Source organism: Arvicola amphibius, chromosome 10 (assembly GCF_903992535.2).
Source record: "Arvicola amphibius chromosome 10, mArvAmp1.2, whole genome shotgun sequence".
Classification (NCBI taxonomy): domain Eukaryota; kingdom Metazoa; phylum Chordata; class Mammalia; order Rodentia; family Cricetidae; genus Arvicola; species Arvicola amphibius.
Window position 1 is genome coordinate 2,380,409 of NC_052056.1, and position 25,752 is coordinate 2,406,160.

The 25,752-nt window shown below is 41.1% G+C and overlaps 1 protein-coding gene across 1 annotated transcript in view; it reads left to right on the plus strand.

The window, feature by feature from the left end:
- Nucleotides 1–25,752, plus strand: part of Brwd1 (bromodomain and WD repeat domain containing 1) — an 83,889-nt gene that overhangs the window by 8,470 nt on the left and 49,667 nt on the right. The window contains exons 5-12 of the mRNA XM_038344584.2: nt 7,076–7,226; nt 9,049–9,147; nt 9,405–9,565; nt 10,616–10,837; nt 20,281–20,381; nt 22,234–22,304; nt 23,099–23,199; nt 25,210–25,250. Coding sequence (XP_038200512.1) covers nt 7,076–7,226; nt 9,049–9,147; nt 9,405–9,565; nt 10,616–10,837; nt 20,281–20,381; nt 22,234–22,304; nt 23,099–23,199; nt 25,210–25,250 — 947 coding nt within the window. The remainder of the gene's footprint in view (nt 1–7,075; nt 7,227–9,048; nt 9,148–9,404; nt 9,566–10,615; nt 10,838–20,280; nt 20,382–22,233; nt 22,305–23,098; nt 23,200–25,209; nt 25,251–25,752) is intronic.

Genomic DNA, 25,752 nt, shown 5'->3' on the forward strand with positions numbered 1-25,752 from the left:
CATGTTAGGCTAACTGCTGAGCATCTCTCCAACCTCCCTTTCAGTTTATATTTTAAAACAACGTTAAAAAAAAACTTTAGACCTACGTATTTCTATGTTATTAACTGTGCACCACATGTACCACAAAGGCTGGAAGAAGGCACTGGAGTCAAAGATGATTGTGATCTTGGAACCAAACCCGGTTTCTCTGCAAGAGCCCCAAGTGCTTAACTGCTAGTGGTGTGTCTTTTTGGGTTTTTTTTTGTGACAGGATTTCTGATTTGAGATTTCCCTCTGTATGCTGTGAATATCACTGGTTAATAAAGGAACTGCTTTGGGCTTGTAGCCGAGCTATAGGGAACAGAGCTAGGTGGGGAAAACTAAGCTAAATACTGGGAGAAAGGAGGAGGAGTTGGAGAGAAGCCACGTAGCCCTGCTGGAGACAGACGCCCGACGAAACTTTATCCGGTAAGCCACAGCCACGTGGCGATACACAGATTAATGGAGATGGGTTAAATTAATATATAAGTTAGCCAATAAGAAGCTAGAGCTAATGGGCCAAGCAGTGATTTAATTAATACAGTATCTGTGAGATTATTTCGGTCTGGGTAGCCGAGACAAACATGGCCTCCCTCCAACAGGTTTCTCTGTGTAGCTCTCGCTGTCCTGGAACTTGCTCTGTAGACCAGGCTGACCTCAAACTCCCAGAAATCTGCCTGTGTGCCACCACCACCCAGACCCTTACTTTTATTTTTGAGACAAGGTCTCAGGTAAACCAAGCTGACATCAAGACTGACTCTGACTGAGGATGACCTCCCACTTTTGAGCCTGTCTGCTGTGCCTTTTAATTGCTGATGGCCGTGTATTCTGTGATGATTGGGGTCAAACTCAGGCCTCTTGGTGATCTCCTGAGTCAGATATTACTAAGGTATATGTGGGTCATTTCTGTTCATTATAAATATATTCAGATGTATCTTATTGCCTTTATTAGTTTATGAACCATTATTAAAACATTAAAAACATTTTTAGGTGGTTAGAGAGATTCAGCAGTTAAGAGCACTGATTGCTCTTCCAGTGAACCTGGGCTCAATTTCCAGCACCCACATGGCAGTTTAAAACTAACTCCATCCAGCTGGGTGGTGGTGGCATACACCTTTAATCCCAGCATTCAGGAGGCAGAGGCAGGCAGATCTCTTGAGTTCGAGGCCAGCCTGGTCTTCCAGTGAACCTGGGCTCAATTTCCAGCACCCACATGGCAGTTTAAAACTAACTCCATCCAGCTGGGTGGTGGTGGCATACACCTTTAATCCCAGCATTCAGGAGGCAGAGGCAGGCAGATCTCTTGAGTTCGAGGCCAGCCTGGTCTACAAGAGCTAGTTCCAGGACAGGCTTGATAACTACAGCAACCCCCCCCACCCCCCCAACAAACAAAAACCCCCTATAACTCTAAGCCTGCCGGTGGTGGTGCACACCTTTAATCCCAGTACTTTGGGAGGCAGAGGCACGTGGATCTCTGTGAGGCCAGCCTGTTCTACAAGCGAGTTCCAGGACAGGCTCCAAAGTAACACAGAGAAACTCTGTCTCGAAAAACAGAACAAAATAACAAAAAATAAAAATTCCAGCCCACTGTAACTCCAAAATCTGACCCTCACACAGACATGCGTGCAGGCAAAACACCAGTGCACATCTAAAAAACCCAAAAATACCAAACATTTTTAGATTTACTTTTGAGACAAAGTCTTGCCATGTAGACCAGGCTGAAACTCTCAGATTTTCCTGCCTCAGCCTCTGAGTGCTGGGATTAAAAGGTGTGTGCCATCATTCTTAGCTAGATTTACTCACTCTGTTTTATGTGTTATGGGTGTTTTATCTGTACTACAGGTGGCTTGGTGCCCACAGAGTCCAGAAGATGATGTCAAATGCCCTGGGACTGTAGTTAAGGATAATTGTGGGTGCAGGACATTGAACCTGGGACCCCTAGGAGAGCAACCAGTGCTCTTTATTGCAGAGTTAAGATGTTTGGAAAAGTGGTACTTGCTTGTGAAGTTGAGTTGAAAAGGCTAAACTCACAGCCAGGTTTGTTCACAAGGTGCTACTGTAGCTGTGAGGTCGTTCATTGTCATGGAGAGTCGGCACCTTTCTGTTGGTCTGTGTCAGTTGAGACATTGAGTTTTCGTGCATCACGTGTATTTTCTGGGCTTCTCAGATGTCTAAGTTTGTCAGCAGACCACCCAATTGAATGTGACCTTTCTGTGCAGGTTTGGCTTGGACGTGTCTTTACGTGTCCAGTGAGCTGGTTACCACCGGTCCACTTTCTGTTGTATGTCACAGATCATTTGAGAAACGGGTCATTTGTACTCAGGATAAGGACAGCAGTTCAAAGGAACATTTTCACTTTTCCAACATTAAATGCTGAATGTCTTTTGAAGGACCCTATAGAGGGTTTTTTTGTTGTTACTTTTTTTTTAAGATAGGGTTTCTCTGTGTAGCACTAGCTGTCCTGAAAAACACTCTGTAAATCAGGCTGACCTCGAATTCGGAGATCTGCCTGCTTCTGCTTCCTGAGTGCTGTGCTACCAACACCTGGATGCCTATAGAATTCTTTGCTAACTGCGGTTGTGGTTTAAAGTGTGATGCTATTGTGATTGCTTTGGTCGGTTATATCAACTTAAAGGCCAACCTCTGTGCTTCTCATCTTCAAAGCTGAGGGTGAAGGTTCTTGCTTACTTTGCAAAACAACATATCGTGTTTGATATTTTGTTTGTGTTGTGACAGAGCTTTCCAGGAGGTCAGAGGGCGGAGCTAGCCACTAGTTAGCTATAGCTGTCTGGAGGTCAGTACAGAGAGGATACAGGAACTGACCATGTGGAACGGAGACGGGAAGGGATAAAGAGGGATGGAGACAGGGTCTCAGCCTTTTGGACTGGAGGAATGGAAGAGGAAGGAGGTCACTGGTGGCTGCTCCTCTTCTGATCTTTCAGGTTTTACCCTGATCTGACTCCTGGTTTTTGGTAAGATTAATTAGATTACACTTCATCATCATGTTTTATTAGTATTTTTATTTTGTGTACTAGTGATTTGCCTGAATGAATGTATGGATAGCATAAGAATCCCTGGTATCTTTACAAGTCAGCAGTGTGTCAGATTCCTTGGAACTGGAGTTGGAAATGCTTGAGTTGAGTATCTTGTGTGCTGGGAACTGAATCCAGGTCCTCTACAAGAGCAGTCAGTGAGTGCTCTTCCTGCTGCTGACCCAACCACCTGCAAAGCTTCTCCACCCCTGCTGCCTACTGCACTGCATTCTTAGCAGTTTCTGCTCCAAGTGTGCTGTTGATGTTAGGTTGTTGTCTTTGCTTCCCAGCCCATTTTGTTCTCAAGATGACCGGCTGAACTTCACTTTTGTCTAACCTCATTTCTGTGTCATAAAGCAAATATAAAATAGCAAGTAATAAGTCATTAACAAAAACCTTGAGAAGTATTTGTTAAAATCCCGGGTAACATAATCACATTTGTTAAGGTGTATCCAGTACAATAGACATTTCCACTTTGAAGAACCGCTGTTACTGGTGTGCAGCCTAGTGTGAAGCCTCTCAGATGTGTATTGACTTTCAGAGTGTTTGGTGTCTGTATATCCTCAGTGGAGTGGCTGCGAGAGAAGTAGGAGCTGGTCTTCATTTCTTCAGCTCCTTAATCTAGCTAGCTCTTAGAGACATGTGAAATTACACATCGGTGAAGAGAGGAAGGTGCCTGCACTCGCACCTCAGACAGCTGAGGCATGGGATCTCAAGTGGAGGCAACTTATATTTCTATTCACAGCGTAACCCTGTCTCAAAAACAAAACCTGCATCGTCATGGTACTAGTGATGGAGCTTGGTTGTAGATTGCTTCCTGTTCATGTATGAAGCTCTGGGTTACTCTCCAGATCTATAAAACTACACCCACCCCAAGCAAGTAAGTCAAACCTACCACCTCTGAAGCGGATGGACACAAGTCTGCTGCAGGACTGCCAAGTTCATTGCTGACTGTTGAGAATCATTTTCTGAAAGATCTTTGGTGTGTTTTACTGGAGTCTGTTTAGGTTCTATTTGTTGTTGTCATTGGTGTGTGTGTGTGTGTGTGTGTGTTGAGAAGATCTCACTATAGCTCAGGCTGGCCTCCTGCCTTCCTCTGCTACCTGACTGTTGGGATTAAAGGTGTGTGCTACCTGGCCGGGTGGTAGTTGTGCACGCCTCTAATCCCAGCACTCGGGAGACAGAGGCAGGTTGACCTCAGTGCATTCGAGGCCAACCTGGTCTACAGAGTGAGTTCCAGGACAGTTAAGAGCAGAAGTCTGTTAACTAATAGGTTTTTTGTACCCTCATAGGTTTGTCTGTGATGCAGTAAGCCACATCAGACCGAATTTAAAAAGTAAAAGAACAGGTTTATTTGAGCAAAGCAACTCCCGGATGAGTTCTCCAGCTCCAGAGATGGAGGCAGGAGAGGTCAAACTCCCAAACTAAATCAGGGAGCTTATATACCTGTAGGCGAGGGGTGATGAGCTGTCCACAACAGGCTGGGTTTGTGCCCAAGTATGGACAAAAGCTGGATGTTTAGGTGGGGTCTTGGACTGCTGGGCTTTTTGATAGCTTTGTTAAGAGACTTCTGAGTGGGTGGGGTTTGGAGAGAGGAGTGGGGCTTTCTGGATCAAACATTAATAGTTGAGGTCAGTGTAGATCTGTAATCACACGTGTCGTGTCAGAGTTTCTCTGGAGGAGTATGCCCCAGAGTTTGAAAAGGTCGATGTCACAGTAGTGCCTGCCCCAATGGCATTTGTCATCCCGAAAGTGCTGGGCATTACAATTCAGGAAGTCAGTGAGAGTGAAGTTGATTGTGGTGGTTTACACTATAATCCGAGCTCCCTGGAGGCTAAGGTGGTGGATTGATGCAAGTTCAAAGCCAGCCTGATTGGGCGAACAAGTTCCAGGCTGCTAGGGAGGGATACAAAGGGAAGCTGTCTTAAAAAAATAAAAAATGAAACCCTAGGCAGACAGCATTTGTTTTTATTCCACATGCATTCATGTCTTTTAACAGTGTGTAACTTCATGAGTTAAAAACTCCAATTCTCTTTGTGCTTGCTCTTGTCCTTAATGAGGTGTAATTAACATTCTGTCTAATTTTCTTACTCCAAATGTGGACTTTGGTAAAAGCTAAGTGTTGTCACCATAATGAACAGTGAAGGGTTCTCCTGGTACCCCTTCATGCATTTTCTGATGTTCTCTGATGGCAGTAGGTGGTCTCTGTCTTCTTAAGCATAATTGTCGTATCATATAATTTGAGTTTCTTTGTCCTTTGGTACTTAAATGCATGTGTACACTGTCCCAGCTCCCTCGATTTCCTTCTCCAGTGCTTCCTCTATTACCGTCATTACGCCTTTCCTTCTTCCAAGCAATGGAATTATAGTTCTGAGCTACTGTGCTTGGCTTAATTTCTTTTTATTGCTACATATTATAATAGCGTTGTATAGCATATTTACTTATTAACTTGTTGCTGGAAATTGGTTTTTAAATAATTGAAGTTGTTAGCACTCATAGGGCCTGGAGAGATGACTCAGTGACTGAGAGTGCCTGATGATTTTGCAGAGGGCTAGGGTTTGGTTCCCAGCATCCACATGCTGACTTACAGTTGTCCTTCTCCAGTTCTGGGGCAGTCTGACTCCACAGATAGATGTGCAGACAAAGTGGTTATACACAGATACTTTCAAAAACATGTATGTGCCTATTTATGAGTATGTGTGCTGTTACTTAGGAGTGGAGTGGCAGAACTGTTTTAAAAAGCTCTAGTACCTATATACCTGTCAGACGTTGCTTCCTGTTCTCTTTTTCTCATTGTTTTTTTTCCTCTGTCCTTAGAGATGGGGTGTCATATAGCTCAAGGTGATGTTGAACTGAGTAGCAGAGACTAGCATTCTGCCTCTGCCTCCCAAGTGCTGGACTTAAGTGTTTGGTTAGTTTCTCCACCTGGCCATGGCCAGTCTTTAATAGCAGCCAGGCTAGTCTGCTTGATGCAGCAGGGGCTCCTGGTGGTCCGAGTCTGTCACTGCTCTGCTCTCTGGTCTTTATGCCCGTTTGCCACCGGGCTCACATTCTTGGCTCAAACAGTTAGGTCAGAACTGGGTCCTGACAGGTGAGTGCTAGGTAGTGTTTGAGTTGTTGGGTACTGCTGAGAACTCTGGCCTTTCTCATTGGTTCTAGATGCAAGTTTCTCATCAGATGTGTGCAGTATTTTTTTGCTTTTTGGCCTCTTGACTCACTCAACAGTGTCTTTTTAGGGAAACACTGTTTGAAGAATAGCAGTTGTCTCTGATTTGTTGTTCTGCAGTCATTAGAAATCTCTGACACCCCCCACCACCAAAGGATTTCTTTTCTGTTTCTATAGCTGTAACTTACAAAGTAACAATTTTATTATATATGATATCGTGTCTGCTGTTTACGTTTTGTTCTAACATGGTCAGTGCTGAGATGCTGAGGAAACCCACGTGCATTCCCACGTGTAGGCACAACAGAAGCAGACTGTGCATCCCCACGTGTAGGCACAACAGAGGCAGACTGTGCATCCCCACGTGTAGGCACAACAGAGGCAGACATTGTGTACATTGTGCACATCGTTGTCCCAGTACCAGTTATTGGGGAAATGTTTGCTGCACCGAGTAGCATTTGTACCTTTGTCAGAAATGATTGCGTTAGAAACATGTCCGTCTCTTTCTGCCCAGTTCATCCTATGATGGATCGGTTCTGACACCATCCTTTTTATAGATTATACCTCTATTACTAGTCTTGAGATGAAGTGTTGTTTGTACCTTTTCAAAGTTGATTTAATTTTTTTCTGTGTCATTTGCATTTGGAATTTTAGAACCAAATTGTCAATTTCTATAAAGGAAAATCTTGGAATTTTATAGAGTGTGAGTCTACAGAGTTTCCTGTGTAAAGTGTCTAATTTTTCTTACTATGTTCTGTAGTTTTCATTGTGATCTTCACATTTAACAGACTACTGTGAATTAAAAAAATGTTTGCGTATTCCTATATGCAGTGCTGTTACTAAAACCTGCCTTTCCAACCAGGTCTTGTCCAATAAGCATGTGGCTCCTGACCACCTGTTACAGATCTGCCAGCGCATCGGCCCGATGCTGGATAAAGAAATCCCACCCAGTATTTCAAGAGTCACTTCTTTGCTTGGTGCGGGAAGGCAGTCTTTGCTACGTACAGCAAAAGGTACCTTAATTTGAAGAAGTGTTCTGCTTTGTATTAGTAGCTCTGTTATAATTGTGAAGTTGTGTAAGAGTTGTGGAAGGTAACAATGTAACTAATGCCATGGACTATAAATTCTCTGCAATTAGTGTAGATCTTTGAATTTTATCATGTGTTTAATGGATCCTTCTGCATTTCAGAATTGACAAAGACATAGATGTTAAGCTAAAAGCTTGAATTTAAGATGTGTTTGAGGGTTTTATCAATGTTCTTAATTTTTCCGTTTTGTAGCTCTCATAACTTCAATGGATGTAATTGTATGTGTCTAATAAACTCTTTAAATACTAGAATTATTACTTTTGATATTTAGATTCTGAAAGTCCATTGTAATAAGGAAAAGTGATTAAAAACAATGGTAGCAGCTCGAAAAACATGCACCAAAAATGTAAACTTGCATGATTCCTTTTATTTTTTACTAACAATTTTTTTTTGCTAAGTTATGTGTTAGCAAAATGTTTGGAATTGCTACACTTTTTCTGTTAGCTTCGTATAATTGACTTAGACTAAGTACCTGTGTGTGATATGCTCTATGTATATATGTGGCTAAACTGCTAATGGCAAGTGTGTTGGTTCTGATCTCAGCAGACTTGAATTTCATTGTGATTATTTTGTTACAAGCTGATGTAATGCTACCTCTTAGATGCTCCACTAGGACAAAGCTTGACTGAGAAAGAGTACCCTGCTTCTTGGTTTCATGCCAGACCAGCTTGCCAGCCTTAGTTGTTTCTTAGTGCCCTATAATCGTGCTGCACTGTGGCTCTAATCAGAAAACGGTCCCATCCTCCTTTTCGCACCCTGTTGACTTGGTAATTATTTTCATCACTAGTTGTTTTACAGCAGTGGCTGGGGTAGCACATTTTCTTTTTCCTTGTGTCAAGCTCAATGTTGTTTTGTGATGAGGCTCGTGTGAGGAATGGCAGACTTAGACGAGACTTCAGCGAGGGACCCTGTTTCTGCTTGTGTTTTGTGCTAGTGCCAGAGGAGGCCTCAGTGGAGCTGGTTCAGTACGGTGCCTCTCCCCTGTTGGCAGCTGTGAAGCAGCTCTTTGTAGTCAGCAGGAGTGGGGCACGAGGCCTGTGTCGGCCTGTGTACTTCTGTGTCTTCTTCAGACCTGGGTGGGATGTGGCTTTAGAAGGCTCACTCACACACTGTGTGTGCTCTTCTCTGGAGAGCTGCCTTCCACCCTAATGTGGGAAGCTGAATTAACTTAACTCGCTAATTCTTCCTGATGAGTTCAAGGTAATTGTACTGGCCGAATGAATCTTTAACTGAATGAGTCAAGTCAAAGATGTTTAGATATATCAGATAAGTTAAATATCTTCTTAAAATTCTCCTTTTGAAAACTGGGGTCAGTTGTGATAAGACTGCTCATTTTAAATGTTGTATGGTAATTTGCATTGACAAATAAACAGCTAACGTGGTATTCCATTCCCTCTCACTAATCATCTACAGTGGATCTCTTTAAAGGTCCTGGAACCTTTGAGCCGCAGTCACCTCATTTGTAATTAGTGGGAACACCTACCTCACAGGGTTGTTGTGAGGACTCCATGAGCTGATGTATGGAAAGCACTTGGTGGATTGTAAAGTGCTGTGCTGTCAGTGTTACTGCTGCTGTATCTGAGATGTCTCCAGAATAGCACAATAAACCTTCAGGCTTTTCTGTTAAAGTACAGTAGTTGGTAAAACTTTGAATAAACAGTTTATTACAATGTACGTAAGTATTCTATAAGATCTTTCTTTGGATTAACTTTCAAGATTTTATGTGTATCTAACCTTCATTTTAAAGACTGCAGGCACACAGTGTGGAAGGGCTCTGCCTTTGCTGCTCTTCACAGAGGAAGACCTCCTGAAATGCCCGTGAATTACGGCTCCCCACCAAGTCTTGGTGAGTGCGGTTGGCCTGTGAGACTTTATAGATGCAGTGGAAGTCCCGGTATAGTGTGATCACAGTAGCAAAAAGTACCAAATTTCAAATTTCTTGTTGACTTAAAGTCATTAAAAATGTTTATGTTACAGTACAGTACAATTAGGACAACATATGAGTCATTTGGATTTCTCAAACTCTGGAAATTGTTTTGGGATCTTTTTTAATTTTTACATGCTGGCTCCCCCTTAACCATTTCCGTTGTTTTTATTTCCTAGTGGAGATACATCGAGGAAAACAGCTCACAGGGTGTTCCACTTTTAGCACAGCGTTCCCAGGAACTATGTACCAGCATATAAAGATGCACAGGAGGATTCTCGGACATCTGTCTGCTGTGTACTGTGTAGCATTTGATAGGACAGGACATAGAATCTTTACAGTGAGTGAACGTCTTACTCAATTTGGTACTGCCTGGAGTGCTGTAGCATCCTTGACAAGGAGCATGGAGAGGCTCTTATTTCCCATCCATAGACATTTTGATCATGGAGATGTGGTGCAGGGTCTTCAATTTTGTAGTTTCTTAAGTATTACTTCAAGTGATTGGGCAACACAGTCAGGTCTGGGCTGTTGAGAGTGGAGGTTCCAAAACCTTGAGGAGTCCTGTATAACTCCTGGAGGTGATGATGAGCAGAGGCTGCTTCAGAGTAACGGTGCTCTCTCTCTCACTCTGTTGCCATGCACTCTTCGTTTTCAAATAATAGAAAGTACATAACTAAAACTTCAAGGACATTTGAGACTAAAGGAATTAAGTTACATTGAGATTAACCCTACATTTATCAGTAAAAAGCTCACCTTATTACTCAGAAAAATCCCAGATCATTAGTGATGGCTCATACTTACATGGATTAATCAGTCACTAATTCATTATATTCATTTCTGTATTCATTATATTCATTCCTGTATTCAAGGGATTATTTGAAAATTAAGAGTATGACTGTTCCAATGTTTTTAAGACTAAAATAATTTTTAAAGTGGATTGAAAACATACTCAGCTGTGTTGATTTATAAACAGTATCTGGTTTGGGATTGTAAATTTGAGACTTGTTTATTTCAAAAGAGGGTACTTTCCCCACTGCAGTGTGTAGTCTGGTCCCAGGAATTTAGGCCTGTCCCAATTTTGATTTGTAGCTTGGTGAACTAACTTGCTCCTGTAACTGGTATTGGGGAGTGGGAACTTAGGGTTGGGCCCACTACATTCTTGGGAGAGAACTTGGTGAAAACAGTAGTATATGGGAGAATCTGACTCGTAGATTTTGTGTAAGCTTTCTGCTTTGAAGAGAAATGCTAAGTCTGTGTGTTCTGGTGATAGCAGTAGTAATTACAGTGTTTGGCTGGAAAGGAGAGGAATAATAGTAAGGGTGGTATCATTCCTATTTCAGTTTAGTGGATGCTGTGTTAACATTTGTATTGGGGTGTTGCTTTTTCTTAGGGGTCAGATGATTGTTTGGTAAAGATTTGGTCAACACATAATGGCCGCTTGTTGTCTACGTTAAGAGGCCATTCTGCAGAAATTTCAGACATGGCTGTGAACTACGAGAACACACTGATTGCAGCAGGAAGCTGTGATAAGATCATCAGGGTGTGGTGCTTGAGGACCTGTGCCCCAGTTGCTGTGCTGCAAGGACACACGGGGTCAATTACATCTTTGCAGGTAACTTCTAGCCCACTGACACCACAGTTCAACTTTTGGAATGAAATAGTAAGGTGATGTGATTATATGACGTTTTAAAAGCTTGATTCTTTTTTAAAATTGATTTTTATTTTGTGTATGGGTGTTTGGCTTGCATCTACATCTGCACCATGTGTGTGCAGAAATCTGGGAAGCCATCAGGGGTTGCTTGTGAGCTGCCATGTGTGTACTGAGAATTGAACCCATGTCTGTAAGAGCGCTGAGTCACTTGAGAGTGCTTGACAGCTGAGATATCTCCAGCTCAGCTGATAATGTCTTTCTACAGATTATGGAAGAATAATGTGTAAGGATGCAGAGCTTTCAGAGTGACGTACTGACCGCTTTGAAGCTTATGGTTGAATTGCACGAAAACCTGTTACAATGGATTATTTTTCTGTTTAAAACTGGTGCATTTTGATGAGTTGATTAAATTAGATAAAATCTTCCTACAATAAGTGGGAAGTCGTTTTCAATATATACATGAAGTGTAGAAAAATGTAGTGGGTCTCTGTGGCCTGTCAGCTTAACTTTTATTTTAATTTACTTTTTTTTTAAATAGATTATTTTGAGGTCTACGTTTTTCTCTGCTCCCCTCCCCGCCTCTCCCTTCCCCTTCAACCCTCTCCCATGGTTAACATATTCCTAATTTACTCAGGAGATCTTGTCTTTTTCTACTTCTCATGTAGATTAGATCCATGTATGTCTCTCTTAGGGTCCTCTTTGTTGTCTAGGTTCTCTGGGATTGTGATTTATAGGCTGGTTTTCTTTGCTGTATGTTTAAAAAACCACTTATGAGTGAGTATATATGATATTTGTCTTCCTGGGTCTGGGTTATCTCACTCAATATGATGTTTTCTAGCTCCATCCATTTTCCTGCAAATTTCAAGATGCTCTAATTTTTTTCTGCTGTGTAGTACTTACTGCAAATGTAAATGTACCACATTTTCCTTATCCATTCTTCGGCCAAGGGGCATTGAGGGTGTTTGCAGGTTCTGGGTATGACAAACAAAGCTGCTATGAACAGAGTTGAGCATGTGTCCTTGTGGCACGATTGAGCATCCTTCGATGTATACCCAAAAGTGATATTGCTGGGTCTTAAGGTTGTTTCCTAATTTTTCTGAGAAATCGCCACACTGATATCCAAAGGGGCTGTACCAGCTTGCATTCCCACCAGCATTGCAGAAATGTTCCCTTTACCCCACAACCTCTCCAGCATAAGTTGTCATCAGTGTTTTTGATCTTGGCCATTCTTAACAGGTGTAAGATGGAATCTCAGAGTTGTTTTGATTTGCATTTCTCTGACTGTGAATGTTGAGCATTTCCTTAAGTGTCTTTCAGCCATTTTAGATTCCTCTGTTGAGAGTTCTTTGTTTAGGCCAGTACTCCATTTTTTAAATTGGATTGTTCTTTTGGTATCCAATTTCTTGAGTTCTTAGTATATTTTGGAAATCAGACCTCTGTCTGATGTGGGGTTAGTGAAGATCTTTTGCCATTTTGGAGGCTGTCGTTTTGTCTTGTTGACCATGTCCTTTGCTTTACAGGAGCTTTTCAGTTTCAGGAAGTCCATTTATAATTGTTTCTCTCAGCGTCTATGCTGCTGGGGTTGTATTTAGGAAGTGGTTCCCTGTGCCAATGCGTTTAAGTGTACTTCCCACTTTCTCTTCTATAAGGTTCAGTGTGTCTGGCTTTATGTTGAGGTCTTTGATCCATTTGGATTTGAGTTTTGTGCATGGTGATAGATATGGGTCTATTTTCATTCTTCTACATGTTGATATCCAGTTATGCCAGCACCACTTGTTAAATATGCTTTCTTTTTTCCATTTGATATTTTTTGCTTCTTTGTCAAAAATCAAGTGTTCATAGTTGTGTGGATTAATGTCCAGGTCTTGGATTTGGTTCCATTTGGTCCTCCTGTCTGTTTTTATGCCAATACCAGGCTGTTTTCAGTACTGTAGCTCTGTAGTAGAGTTTGAAGTCAGGGGTTGTGATGCTTCCAGAAGTTTCTTTATTGTACAGTGAAGCGGCGAAGATTGGAAATAACCAAAAATAGTCCTTTTATAATTATTCAATTTTAATACAAAGGGAGATAAGGGAACTTACAGAACCAAGGGTCCAGCCGAGTGAGCGCGGGGCAAATGAACCGGGCACCTTCCGGCTCCCCCATCCTATTTAAGGGGAATGGCTATCCCGCTGGAGCAGCCACGCCCCTGAACGCAGGGATTGGGCCAGCTGCCCCAACAGTACAGGATTGTTTTGGCTATCCTGTGTTTTTTGCTTTTCCATATGAAGTTGAGTACCATTCTTTCGACGTCTGTGAAGAATTTTGCTGGGATTTTGATGGGCATTGTGTTAAATCTGTAGATTGCTTTTGGTAAGATTGCCATTTTCACTAAGTTCATTCTAACTACCCAAGAGCATGGGAGATCTTTCCACTTTCTGGTGTCTTCTTCAATTTCTTTCTTCAAAGATTTACTACAGTTCTTGTCATACGAGTTTTCCACTTGTTTGGTTAGAGTTACTCCGAGATATTTTATGTTGTTTATGGCTATTTTGAAGGGTGATGTTTCTCTAATTTCTTTCTCAGCCCATTTATCATCTGTGTACAAGAGGGCTACTGATCTTTTTGATTTAATCTTGTATTCTGCTACATTACTGAAAGTGTTTGAGTTGTAGAAGTTCCTTGGTAGATTTTTTGGGATTGCTTATGTAAACTATCATATCATCAGCAAATAGTGAGAGTTTGACTTCTTCTTTTCCAATTTGTATCCCCTTGATCTCCTTTTAGTGTCTTATTGCTCTAGCAGGACCTCAAGAACTATTTTGAACAGATATGGAGAGAGTAGACAACCTTGTCTTGTTCCTGATTTCAGTGGGATCGCTGTGAGTTTCTCTCCATTTAGGTTGATGTTGGATGTTGACTTGCTGTATATTGCCTTAATTATGTTTATGTAAGTTCCTTGTATCCCTGCTTTCTCCAAGACCTTCATCATAAAGAGCTGTTGTATTTTATTGAAGGCTTTTTCAGCACCTAATGAGATGATCGTGCCTTTTTTTTTTCCAGTTTGTTTATATGGTGGATTATGTTGACAGATTTTTGTATGTTGAACATCCCTGAATCTCTGGGATGAAGCCGACTTGATCATGGATTATGATTCTGATTATTCTTGTATACGATTTGCCAGAATTTTATTTGTATTTTTGCATCAATGTTTATGAGTGAGATTGTTCTGCAATTCTTAGTAATGTCTTTCTGTGGTTTGGATATCAGGGTAATTGTAGCCTCATAAAAAGTGTTTGGCATTGTTCCCTCTGTTCCTATTGTGTGAAACAATTTGAGGAGTATTGGTATTAGTTCTTTGAAAATCTTGTAGAATTCTGAGCTGAAACCATTTGGTCCTTTGCTTTTTTTGGTTGGGAGACTTTTGATGACTATTTCTGTTTCTTCAGCAGGTATAGGTCTGTTTAATTTGCTCATCTGATCATGATTTAATTTTGGTAAGTGATATTTATCCAGAAAGTTATCCATTTTCTTTAAGTTTCCCAATTTTGTGGAGTACAGGTTTTCAAAATATGACCTGATGATTCTCTGTATTTCCTCAGTGTCTGTTATGTCCCCCTTTTCATTTCTGATTTTGTTAATTTGGATGTTTTTTCTCTGCCTTTTGGTTAGTTTGGATAAAGGTTTGTCTATTTTGCTGATTTTTCTCAAAGAATGAACTCTTTGTCTCATTGATTCTTTGTATTTTCTTTGTTTCTATTTTGTTGATTTCAAGTTTCAATTTGATTATTTTCCTGCTGTCTAGTTCTCTTGGGTGAGTTTTTTCCTTTCTGTTCTAAAGTTTTCAAATGTTCTGTTAATTCACTAGTGTGGGAATTTACCAGCTTCTTTATGTAGGCATTTAGTGTTATGAGCGTTCCTCTTAACACTGCTCTCATTGTGTCCCATAAATTTGGGTATGTTGTGAGGTCATTTTCATTGACTTTTAGGAAGTCTTTAATTTCTCCCTTTATTTCTTCCTTGACCCATTGATGATTCAAGTGAGCATTGTTTAATTTTCATGTGTTTGTGGGCTTTCTGAAATTAGTGTTGCTGTTGTATTCTAGTTTTAAGCCATGGTGATCTGATAAGATACATGGGGTTATTCTATTTTTTTCTATCTGTTGAGGTTTGTTTTGTTACTGAGCATGTGGTCAGTTTTTGAGAAGGTTCCATGAGGTGCTGAGAAGAAGGTATATTCTTTTATGTTTGGATGGAATATTCTATAGCTGTCTGTTAAGTCCATTTGAGTCATAACTTCTGTTCTCTCATTTCTCTGTTCATTTTTGTCAGGCAGACCTGTCCAGTGGTGAGAGGGGAGTGTTGAAGTCTCCCACTATTAGTGTGTGGGAATATCTTGTTTTGTCCTTTTGTGGTGATTGAAAGTTTTGCTGGATATAGTAGTCTGGTCTGGCATCCGTGATCTCTTAATGTCTGCATAAGGCTTGACCACGACTTTCTGGCTTTCGTAGTTTCTAATGAGAAGTCAGGTGTAATTCTGATAGGTCTGCCTTTATATGTTTCTTGGCCTTTTTCCTTTTCAGCTCTTAATATTCTTTCTTTATTCTGTATGTTTAGTGTTTTGATTATTATGTGGTGAGGGGACTTTTTAAATTTTTTATCCAGTCTATTTTGGCGTTCTGTACGCTTTTTGTATCTTCATAGGCATGTTTGTCTTTAGGTTGGGAAAGTTTTCTTCTGTGATTTTGTTAAATATATGTTCTGTGCTTTTGAGTTGACCTTCTTCTTATTCCTATTATTCTTAGGTTTGGTCTTTTCATGGTGTTCCAGATTTCCTGGATATTTTGTTTTAAGATTTTGTTGGATTTAAATTTTTCTTTGACTGATGAGTCCATTTCCTCTATTGTATCTTCAGTGCTTGAGATTCTGTCTTCCATCTCTTGTATTCTGCTGTTTATGCTTGCATTTGTAGTTCTTGATCATTTTCTCGTGATTTCTGTTTCTAGAATTCCCTCGGCTTGTGTTTTTATTGTCTCTATTTCAGTTTTCAAGTCTTGAATAGTTTCTTTTATATGTTTGATTGCTTTTTCTTGATTTTTTTTTTCCTAAGGGATTTGTTGATGTCTTCCAATTTTTTGTTTGTCTTTTCCTCCATTTTTTTTTGGGTGGGGGGAGGGATTTCTCATTTTCTCTTTGTTTCAGACATTCTCCTAAAGCTATTTTTTAGGTCATTTTCTTCTGCTTCATCTGTATTTGGTTGTTCAAGTCTTGCTATTAGAGAGTCACTAGATTTTACTGGTGTCATGTTGCTCTTTGTGGTGTTGCAAGTGTTCTTAACTTGTCTACACATCTTTTCCTCTAGTTTGTGTTGCTGGGGCTGTCTGTGACTCTGGTGATGAATCCTATAGTGGTCCTGGCTCAGGTCTACTCGCTGCTCTCACCCGGACCTGCAGAGGTCTCTGGTTCCTGCCTACAACCTGGTTGGCTGTCTCAGAGCAGTGGTACTCTTTGGTGTTCATGAATCGACCTGCAGGCCTGGCTTATCTTGCTAAACACCATGTGTGAGGATTATGCTTTAATATGCTTGTGGCAGTGCTTGAGAATTCTTGGTTAGAAGAAAATTTCTCACAGTGCTGTTGCCTGGAAACATGAGCTCTCCTGTTGGAGCTGCCGCTGTCCTCTGTTAGAACCTATTGACTGCTGCCTTAGGACCACCGGCTCAGCGGGAACTGGAAATGTAGCTGCTTTTGTTTTTGAGGTGGTTTCTGTGTGTAGCCCTGGCTGTCTTGGAACTCAGAGAGCCACTTGCCTTTGCCTGTTGAGTGCTGAGAGCAAGGGTGTGCACTGCACCCGACCTTTGATTGTTATTATTCCTCTTTCACGCACATCTCTTAGACTGAGTTAAACTGTTAGATTTATGAGGCTTTTAACTACATGTTGTTGCCGTTAACATGTGCAGAGAGGGTTCCATTTTCTTAGGCAGCTTTGGTGTAGAGTTCTGTGATCAGAGTGACTTGATGCTTCTGCTGAGTGTTTTCACAAACACAATGCTTAAAATGTTATTCTTGGCCTGGAGAGATGGCTCACTGCGTAAAGGCAATTTCTGCCACGTCTGATAACCTGAGTTTGAGCCCTGGAAGGAAAGAACTGAGTCTTACAAATTGACTTCTGGTCTCTACCCGTGTGCCATGATGTACAATAAAGCTATTCATTCTCATGTGAAGATAATGTTTCAGCTTGAAATTCATAAAGGTTTTTAGGTGCCCATTATTTCTAGGCAATAGATTATTTTTTGGAAAAGCTTTTTTTTTTTTTTTTTTTTTTAAGTTTTGAGACAGTCTCCTGTAGCTTTGGTTGATCTTCAACCTGGTTTGTTGCCCAGGGTGGCCCTGACTTTATCATCCCCAGCCTCTACTTCTGGGGTTCCAGAACTGGAATTACAGGTGTGTATTGCTATACCTATTGAATTACTAGCGCTAGAAGCACAGACTTCAGGTACATGTGGCAAGTACTCCTGAAATACATTCTTCACCCTGAGAAGTCTTTTCCGCTTTAAAATTAATCAAAACTAGCATGTTTTGTCGTTATTATGTTCTGATGGACCTCCAGGAAGTAGAGCAGCTATGGAGGAGCCTTGTGCTCTTTGATAAAACACATTTGAGCAGTGCTGGAACACGGAGTAGTACTAGCTTTGCCTGGAGCCATTCTGTTAGTTACGTGGGGCTGGCCACACGTGCTTGCAGTCTGCTGGGCAGGCCTCAGGACTGACTATACCTCCTACCAGAGCACTGGGGGGTTGGGCTCGTGATTTCCTTGAGTTCTGTGCTTCCTGTTATTGGTCCTTTAAGAGGATCCTTAAAATTCAGTGACAGCATCATTCAGTTTGTTGAGATTGTGACCAGTATTTAGGCACTTTGTATAGCCCTGGCTGGCATGTGACTTACTGAGTCCTGCCTGTCTGTTTGAGATTAAAGGCGTTGTTTATGGTATTGCCTATAGGAAGGTTAGGTAGAGGGATCAGAACACAAAGGATGACAAGCCTGTTTTAGCTAAGACTAATGACAGGTTTAGTATTTGCCTTTTAAAGAACTCCATAGTCTATTTTCATTTAATATAATTTACATTCTGAAAAATATAAGTATTAAGGTGTAGTTACCACCAGAGGCAGAGTATTCTCTAGGAATGGAATGTTCAAAGTTTCCTGGACTTCTTTTTATTTTAAAGATTTTTTTTTTAATTTTATGAGTGTGGGTGTTTTGCCTGCATGTATTTCTGCACACCAGTAGAGGGCATCAGTTCCCATGGTACTGCAGTTCTAGACAGTTGTGAGGTGTCTATGGGTACTGGAAAGTGAACCCAGAATCTGAGAAAGCAATTAGTGCTCTTAACTGCTGAGCTGCTCCTCCAGCCCCCAAGACTGGACTTACTTTAAGACTTGTAGAAGCACCACACAGATGAGACAGGTGAGGCTTTGTAGTGGGAAATCAAGTTGTCACTATGTGACAAATAAGGAAAGCCCAGAGAAGAGAACTTATATTAAGAGGTGTTTGGTACTTTAAAGGGGCTTACCTGGGATGTTTAGCAGAACATATGACAGGAATCATGGGTTAAGGGAGGAAGTGAATAAAAACTAGGGTCTGTTGTAGAGGGTTTTTAAAATAAGAATGGCCCTGTTGTAACCAGAAGAGTTTCATCCTAGAAATAAAGATGATCTAGAACTAAATGTACCTGCCCAGAAACCACCAATATGGTGCAGGCTAAAAGCATAAGTTGCTTCATATAGAGACAAGCAAACATAAGGCATAAAAAAAGGAATATTAAAGAAAAATGCAAATAAGTAATAAGAGCCGAGCTTTACTGGACAGGAGAATTGCAGTGGTAAATAATAAGATAGAATGGAGATCTACAGGTCTGAGTTGGGACTGCTTGTGCCTGAATACAGTTAGCCATATGAATAAGTAGAATCAATCCACCAGTGAGCCAGAAGCACAAAAGCAAACTCTACAATTAAAATCTATAACTGACTTTTAAGAACCTAGTGGCTGAAGCTCAGTGTAGTGACTCAGGCCTTTAATCTCCAGCGGGAGAGTCATGGGTTCAAAACAAGCCTGGGCTGTATAGCAGGAACTGTTTCTTAAAAAATCAGAACTCCAACTCTCAAAAGGACTGCAGTGGATAAATTTAACAGAATATGGACACAACAATAAATTGGAGAAAGAATTAGTGAGTTAAAGGTCAGAAGAGAAAAAAGATAGCATAAGAGGTAGGCTGACTGTTAGGTACTCTATTCCTCCAGGGGAAGCACAGAATGAAGCAAAAAACACATTTTAAAAAGTGTGTGGATTATGCACATACACAGTAAATATTAAAATGTGTGGATTATACACATAAAGTATTAAATGTGTGGATTATGCACATACACAGATTAAATATTAGAAAGTACAGATTGGGTGGTGCGGTGGGCTTGCCAATACCAGTATACAAGTGGCTGAGACAGAGGATTACTGTAAATCAGAAACAGTGACGTAAGAGTTAAGTCGAGACCCTGTGGCAGCAGTACTGCCATAGAAGTGTTAGGAATCAGTGTATTAGTCCAGGCAGGAATTGGAAGCTAGAGTGGAGTCAAATGGAGCAGCAGACACATGTGTGTTTGGAGGTTTTCTGCAGAACACATATATATGACTTGAGTCAAAAAATTTGTTTTTGAGAGATGATATCTATATATAACAGCTCTGGCTGTCCTGGAACTTGCTCTCACTGGCCTTGAACTCACAAGAGATCTGCCTGCCTCTGCTTTCCTTAGCTGCCGGCCCACAAATGTCTTTCTTATTCAGATGCTACAGTAGCACTTTGTTTTCTTTAGTTTTATTTTGTAAGATGTGTACGTCACTGAGTTTGAAATGTATTACTGTATTCTCAAACATGACCCCATCTCCTGTACCATCCATAGTTTCCCACATGGAAGATGTCTTGTACTAGTCTGGCAGTGATGACTTGAATCCCAACACTTGGGAGGCAGAGGCAGGCAAATCTCTGAGTTTCAGGCCAGCCTGGGCTACAGAGTGAATTTCAGGATAGATTCCCCCCTCCAAAAAAAATACGCCTTGCACTTTAGTCTAATTTTGGTTTTTCCATTTGTAATTCTACCCTTGTCCTTGTTACACTGAATAGTGCTAGTTACTGAGGCTCAGGTTTGGCGTGCTTTAGTGTCTGAAAACTAGATCTTGACCTTGTCAGAGTTTTACTCTTGCTCTTGTTTGCTGTTGTGAGAATTGATCAGAGTCATGTGTGAGTTAGTGTGCAGTCTTAGAGCTCTCACTGTGCTGACGTCACCTCGCCAGCGTGTCAGCTGACGTGAACTTGGGAACTGCTAAACTGTAACTGAGGAGAGACTAGACAGAGACTCATGTGTGTCGTTGACTTTCAGTTTAGCCCAATGGCCAAAGGACCTCAGAGATACATGGTCTCCACTGGTGCTGACGGCACTGTTTGCTTTTGGCAGTGGGATTTGGAGTCCTTGAAATTCAGGTGAGTGACTTACATGATGTTTTAATGTGATGGGGACAGTATAAAAGGAAAATATTCTCCTGAGCTCAGTTTGTCACTACATCAGCTTCACTGGAACAGGAAAGCTTAAAAGAACTTTTTCATTGCTCATGTTCGTAAGCAAAATCAAACAACAGATATTTAGAAGAGACAGACATGGAGAGTTAGGTGTGTAATCAGAAGCGTTGACAGGAGCACTGGGCTCAGGGACTTTGCTGTTAGAGAGCAGTGGCTACAAAGCCACCTGTGACCACTGAGTATTCAGTGTTTCTAATGCACTTGAAGAACTGAAACTCATTTAAATTGTATGAATGCCTCTAATCCCAGCAGGCAAAAACAGGTGGATCTGTATAGGTGAGTCTCTTTGAGTTCAAGACCATCCTGGTCTACAGAGTTGAGTTCCATCCAGGACAGCTAGGGCTACACAGAGAAACTCTGTCTTGAGAAAAGGAAAAAGAAGCAAAACTTTTTTTTTTTTTAAGATTTATTTATTATATATACAGTGTTCTGGCATGTCATGTATGCCTGCAGGTCAGAAGAGGACACCAAATCTCATTACAGATGGTTGTGAACCACCATGTGGTTGCTGGGAATTGAACTCAGGACCTCTGGAAGAGCAGTCAGCGCTCTTAACCTCTGAGCCATCTCTCCAGCCCTTTATATGTTAATTTGTTTATAAGATTTATTTGTTTTATATATGTGTTCTATCTGCATGTACATCTTTGGGCCAGAAGAGGGGGTCAAACCCCCATTAAAGATGGCTGTGAGCCATGACGGGGGTGCTGGGAATTTGAACACAGGACCTCTGAAAGAGTAGCTAGTGCTCTTAACCACTGAACCATCTCTCTAGTCTGAGATATTTTATACCTACGTACACACATTTTGTTATTGTTATTGTTGCTTGTAGACAAAAGTTTCTGTCCAGCCTGGTCCTGTAGCCGTTCAATCCCAAAGAAACACATAGAGGTGTATATTAGTTAAAAACTGTTTGGCCTGTTAGCTCAGGCTTATTATCAACTAGCTCTTACAGCTTAAATTAACCCATAATTTTTGTCTTTGTTTAGCCACGTGACTTGGTACTTTTTCTCAGTAAGGCATTCTCATCTTGCCTCCTCTGCATCTGGCTTTGACTGGCTCTCTGCTGTTCCTCTTCCCAGAATTCTTAGTATGGTTGCCCTGCCTATACTTCCTGCCTGGCTACTGGCCAGTCAACATTTATTAAACCAATATGAGTGACAATTTTTTTTTTTACAGTGTACAAGGGCATTATCCCACAACAGTTTCTATGTTGGTATATCTGAATTTATAATATACCCCAGCCCCAACTTAAGTATTTTTTTGATAAAAATTAAAGATTGATATTGAGATATATTTTGTTGTACAAGAACTAAAGACTCTAAAAGCCTTTCATTGAAGTTATATCAACATAGGAATATGTTGATATGGTACACTTGGGTTTGTCCCATTTTTATGTTGACCAAATCCAAACTTGTTTAGGCAAACAGGTAGGTAGTCTACTAGTTGAGCTGTATCCCCAGCACAAGGAGATAATAGTAATGTTAATTAGGCTATGTTTAAGGCAGTATTTTAGGGCCACTGAGATGGCTCGTGGGGTAGTAGCTCTTGTTGTGGAAATCTGATGACTTGAGTTACATTCCCAGAGCCCATGGTGTTTACTACTGACAACTGTCCTTTTGCCTCTGGTAGTGCGCCATGGCATGTGTGCACTCAATGTACACACATCATGCATACTTAGTAGTAATAGATAAAACTCCCCAGTGCTATGATTAAATATGTTAGCATGTATTCTAAAAGCATATCATCTCTTTTAAAGTCCACGCCCCCTGAAGTTCACAGAAAAGCCGAGACCTGGTGTTCAGATGCTGTGCTCCTCATTTAGTGTTGGTAAGATAACACTTGATGCTTTTCTCTCAGTTTAAAGCAGAGTTCATCACGTCAGTCAGAAAAGTATCCCATGAATTCTATTCTCTCTATATTAGCTAAATTTGCATTGATAATTTCTAGAGTTCACTACGTGATTTTTAAGTACTGGGTTCAGTGGAACAAAGACAAACCTGAGAACATGGGTGTGGGCTTGTCAAAGGAGAGAGATGTCAGCAAGGTTCAGCCCACTACCTCTTTTTGCTCTTTGTTGACTAACACTGTTCAGTCACTAATATGTAAGAGAACTCTCAGCAGGGAAGCTCATGGTATCATGTAAGTTAAGTTGTTCTGAGGTCATGTGGCCATGTGTAGGATATTATTCTCTGATAACCTGCTTAGATATGTATTTTTGTTTAAATGTGACAGAATCTTGGAGATATTATTCCCCTCATTCTTTCCTTATACAGCAGACTTATGACAAATTGTGTAGACTAGGCCCACTCCATTTCCCTTAAGATAGGACACTGTCCTAATGAACTCTGGTTGTGGAAGTGTCTATTTGATCAGGAGACAGAGCCTGTTGGGGACTGATGCTCGGGGTGGTTTACCTGGTTGGAATTAAAGCTGAGTGAGATAAGGGAACGTTCCCAGTTGGATTAGGTTTTCCACCAAAGCTGAGAGTCGAGCTTTGTAGGCGTGTTTAAAGAGCCGGAGGACGGGCTTGTAGCTATGGTCCTGATGTGGAGGAGAAGTGTGTTTTGTTGGTGTGTTTGTTAGAAGCTACACATTTAAACTCTTAACATTTTTTATTCCAGGTGGTATGTTTTTAGCCACGGGAAGTACTGATCATGTGATTAGAATGTACTTTTTGGGGTTTGAAGCACCTGAAAAAATTGCTGAACTTGAAAGCCATACTGTAAGCATTCATTTTTTAAAATTCTGTAAATGTGTTAATCATTCTTTCACTGCAGAGGCCAGTTTTACTAATTTATCTGAGGGTTTTTGTTTTTTTCCTCCTGTTTAACACATAACTTTTATTTTAAAAACTGTTTTTTACCCATTAGGCCTTTTGAGACAGGATCTGGTCTTCCTTTGTTGTGCCAAACTCTCCAGTTTCTTGCCAAAGCCTATTTAGTGCAAGGTTTATAGGTGTATGCCATTTTGCTCACTTACTTTTCTTTATTTTTAAAAGTATTGTGTATATACATGTGGATCTGTTAGGATGGGTTGGTATATCCCCTTGAGGGCAAGCCAGAGGAGGCCAGAAGGAAGGGCATTAGGTCCCCTGGAGCTGGAGTTGCAATTGTGAGCCCACTCCACATTGGGTGGGTGCTGGGAACTGTTCTCAGGTCTTCTCAAAGAACAGTACGTGCTCTTAACTGATAAGCTGTCCTTCCAGACCTGCCCTGCTTATTTGTAGAGACATGATGTCGATAATTTGATTAGTTCTGTCTGTCTGTCTTCTATGAGAATTTGTATATATTTTGATGATATTCACCCTACCACACCCCCCTCCAACTCTGCGTATCCACACAGCCAGTTTGTCTGCTCAAGTATTCTTGGATGTATGACCTTAGGCTGGTGCATGGTCAGCTTTACTCTCATAGAGAAAACTGACCTTTTATCCTTTAGTCAGTTGTTGTGCACAGCTCCTCTGCTAGGGTGAGACTGTGGGGAGCTCACCGGGTAAAGTGCTGTTGTGTGAGCGTGGCGCGCTGAGCTTGGAACCTGGAGGACAGTAGGCTAACCAGTTGGTGAGCCTCAGGTTCATGAAAGACCCTGACCTTCACATACATGTGCATAAGGACAAATATGGACACACATTTACACAAGCCACACACACAATTAAAAAAAACCACTTTTTAACTTAAAAATGAATTTTTATGCTGGGCAGTGGTGGCATACACCGTTAATCTCAGCACTTGGAGTCAGAGGTTGGTGGATATTGGAGTTCAAGGCCAGCCTGGTCTACAGAGCTAGTTCTAGGACAGCTAGGACTCTACAGAGAAACCCTGTCTCAAAAAAAAAAAGAAAAAGAAAAATTAATTTTATAAATTCAAGTGTTTTTGTTGTTGTTGTTGTTCTTCATTTTGGTTATTGGTTTTTGTTTTTTTCTTTTAGAGATAGTGTTTCTCCGTGTAGCTTTGGTGCCTTTGGTCCTGAACTAGCTTCTTGTAGACCAGGATGGCCTTGAACTCAGAGATCTACCAGTCTCTGCCTCTGGAATGCTGGGATTAATGGAGTGTGCCACCACCACCCAGTTTAAGTGTGTGTTATGAATCACTTGTTACCTAGTGTTCTCTGAGACAAAGGAGGGCGTCAGGTTTCCTGGAGTGATCTTGTCACATGGTTGTGAGACACTGTGCACCCAAGAGAAGTGAGCTTCTGCTCTTGCCCATTGAGCCGTCTCTAGTCCCCCATACTGTGCAGTCTTATGGAAAGCAGTCCATATTCAGAGCTTATTTAATGAATGGATTTAGGTTGTGCTAAGAGAGAACATGTTTTGTAATAAATAAGAAAGTGCTGCACCCTTTGGCTTCGCTGGAGTCTATTTGGATCTCTCACTGTAGTCAAGAGTCAGCACAGTTGTAGTTTGTATGCCCGTCTTGTTTCTCGTGGAAAGGTTTCAGTAGTCTTGGTGAACCCCTAAAGCCTTTCCATAGGTGTGACACATGTATAGTGACTGGCCATGTCCGTTTCTTGCTATTAAACCATTGAGTTTCTTTCTTTTTTCTTCCTCTCTCTCTTTTGAGAAAGGGACTCTGTGTAGCCCTGAGCTCACAGAAATCCACATGCCTCTGTCTCCTGGCTGCTGAGATTAAAGGCATGTGCTGACACCTGGCCCCCAGTGTATTTTTAGCATATAAATTTGTTCGTTGAGTAATGTGGATGATAATAGTTTTCATATTTGCTTTTTCCTCTTTAGGACAAGGTTGATAGTATCCAGTTTTGTAACAATGGTGACCGGTAAGTGTGTGCTTGCATTTTTGTATGTCTTCAGGCAAAGAAAATACACTCCTTATTGCTCTAGCTGCTAAATAATTTCTACTTCATATTGTTATGTACAATTTCATTTTTGTTTGTGAGTCTAGTGACACAGCTTGACACTTGGAATGATAGACTCAATCTAATGGACGTCCCGCCTATGAGCTGGTTGATGGTGATCAGTTCTGGGAATTGAGCTTGACCCTGTGCATGGTAGACGAATGAGTATCTTCCATTGAGCCCTAATGTTATCCTGTACTTTCTCTGACTTTGAAATTACTCGATTTTGAAAACATCACACCCTCCTGCTGTCTGTGCATTGCGGGTGCTTTCAGTAGACAGAGTGATTGAATAGAGAGAGCATGGTGTGTTCCTTGCTGCTGCTTTGGCCAAAGGTTGATTCCTGAAAAAATTAAGTCCAAGAATGACTTTTTTTTCTGAGTAGGTTAAGAAAAATCTTAAAGCCCTCATGAAAAAGCATTTG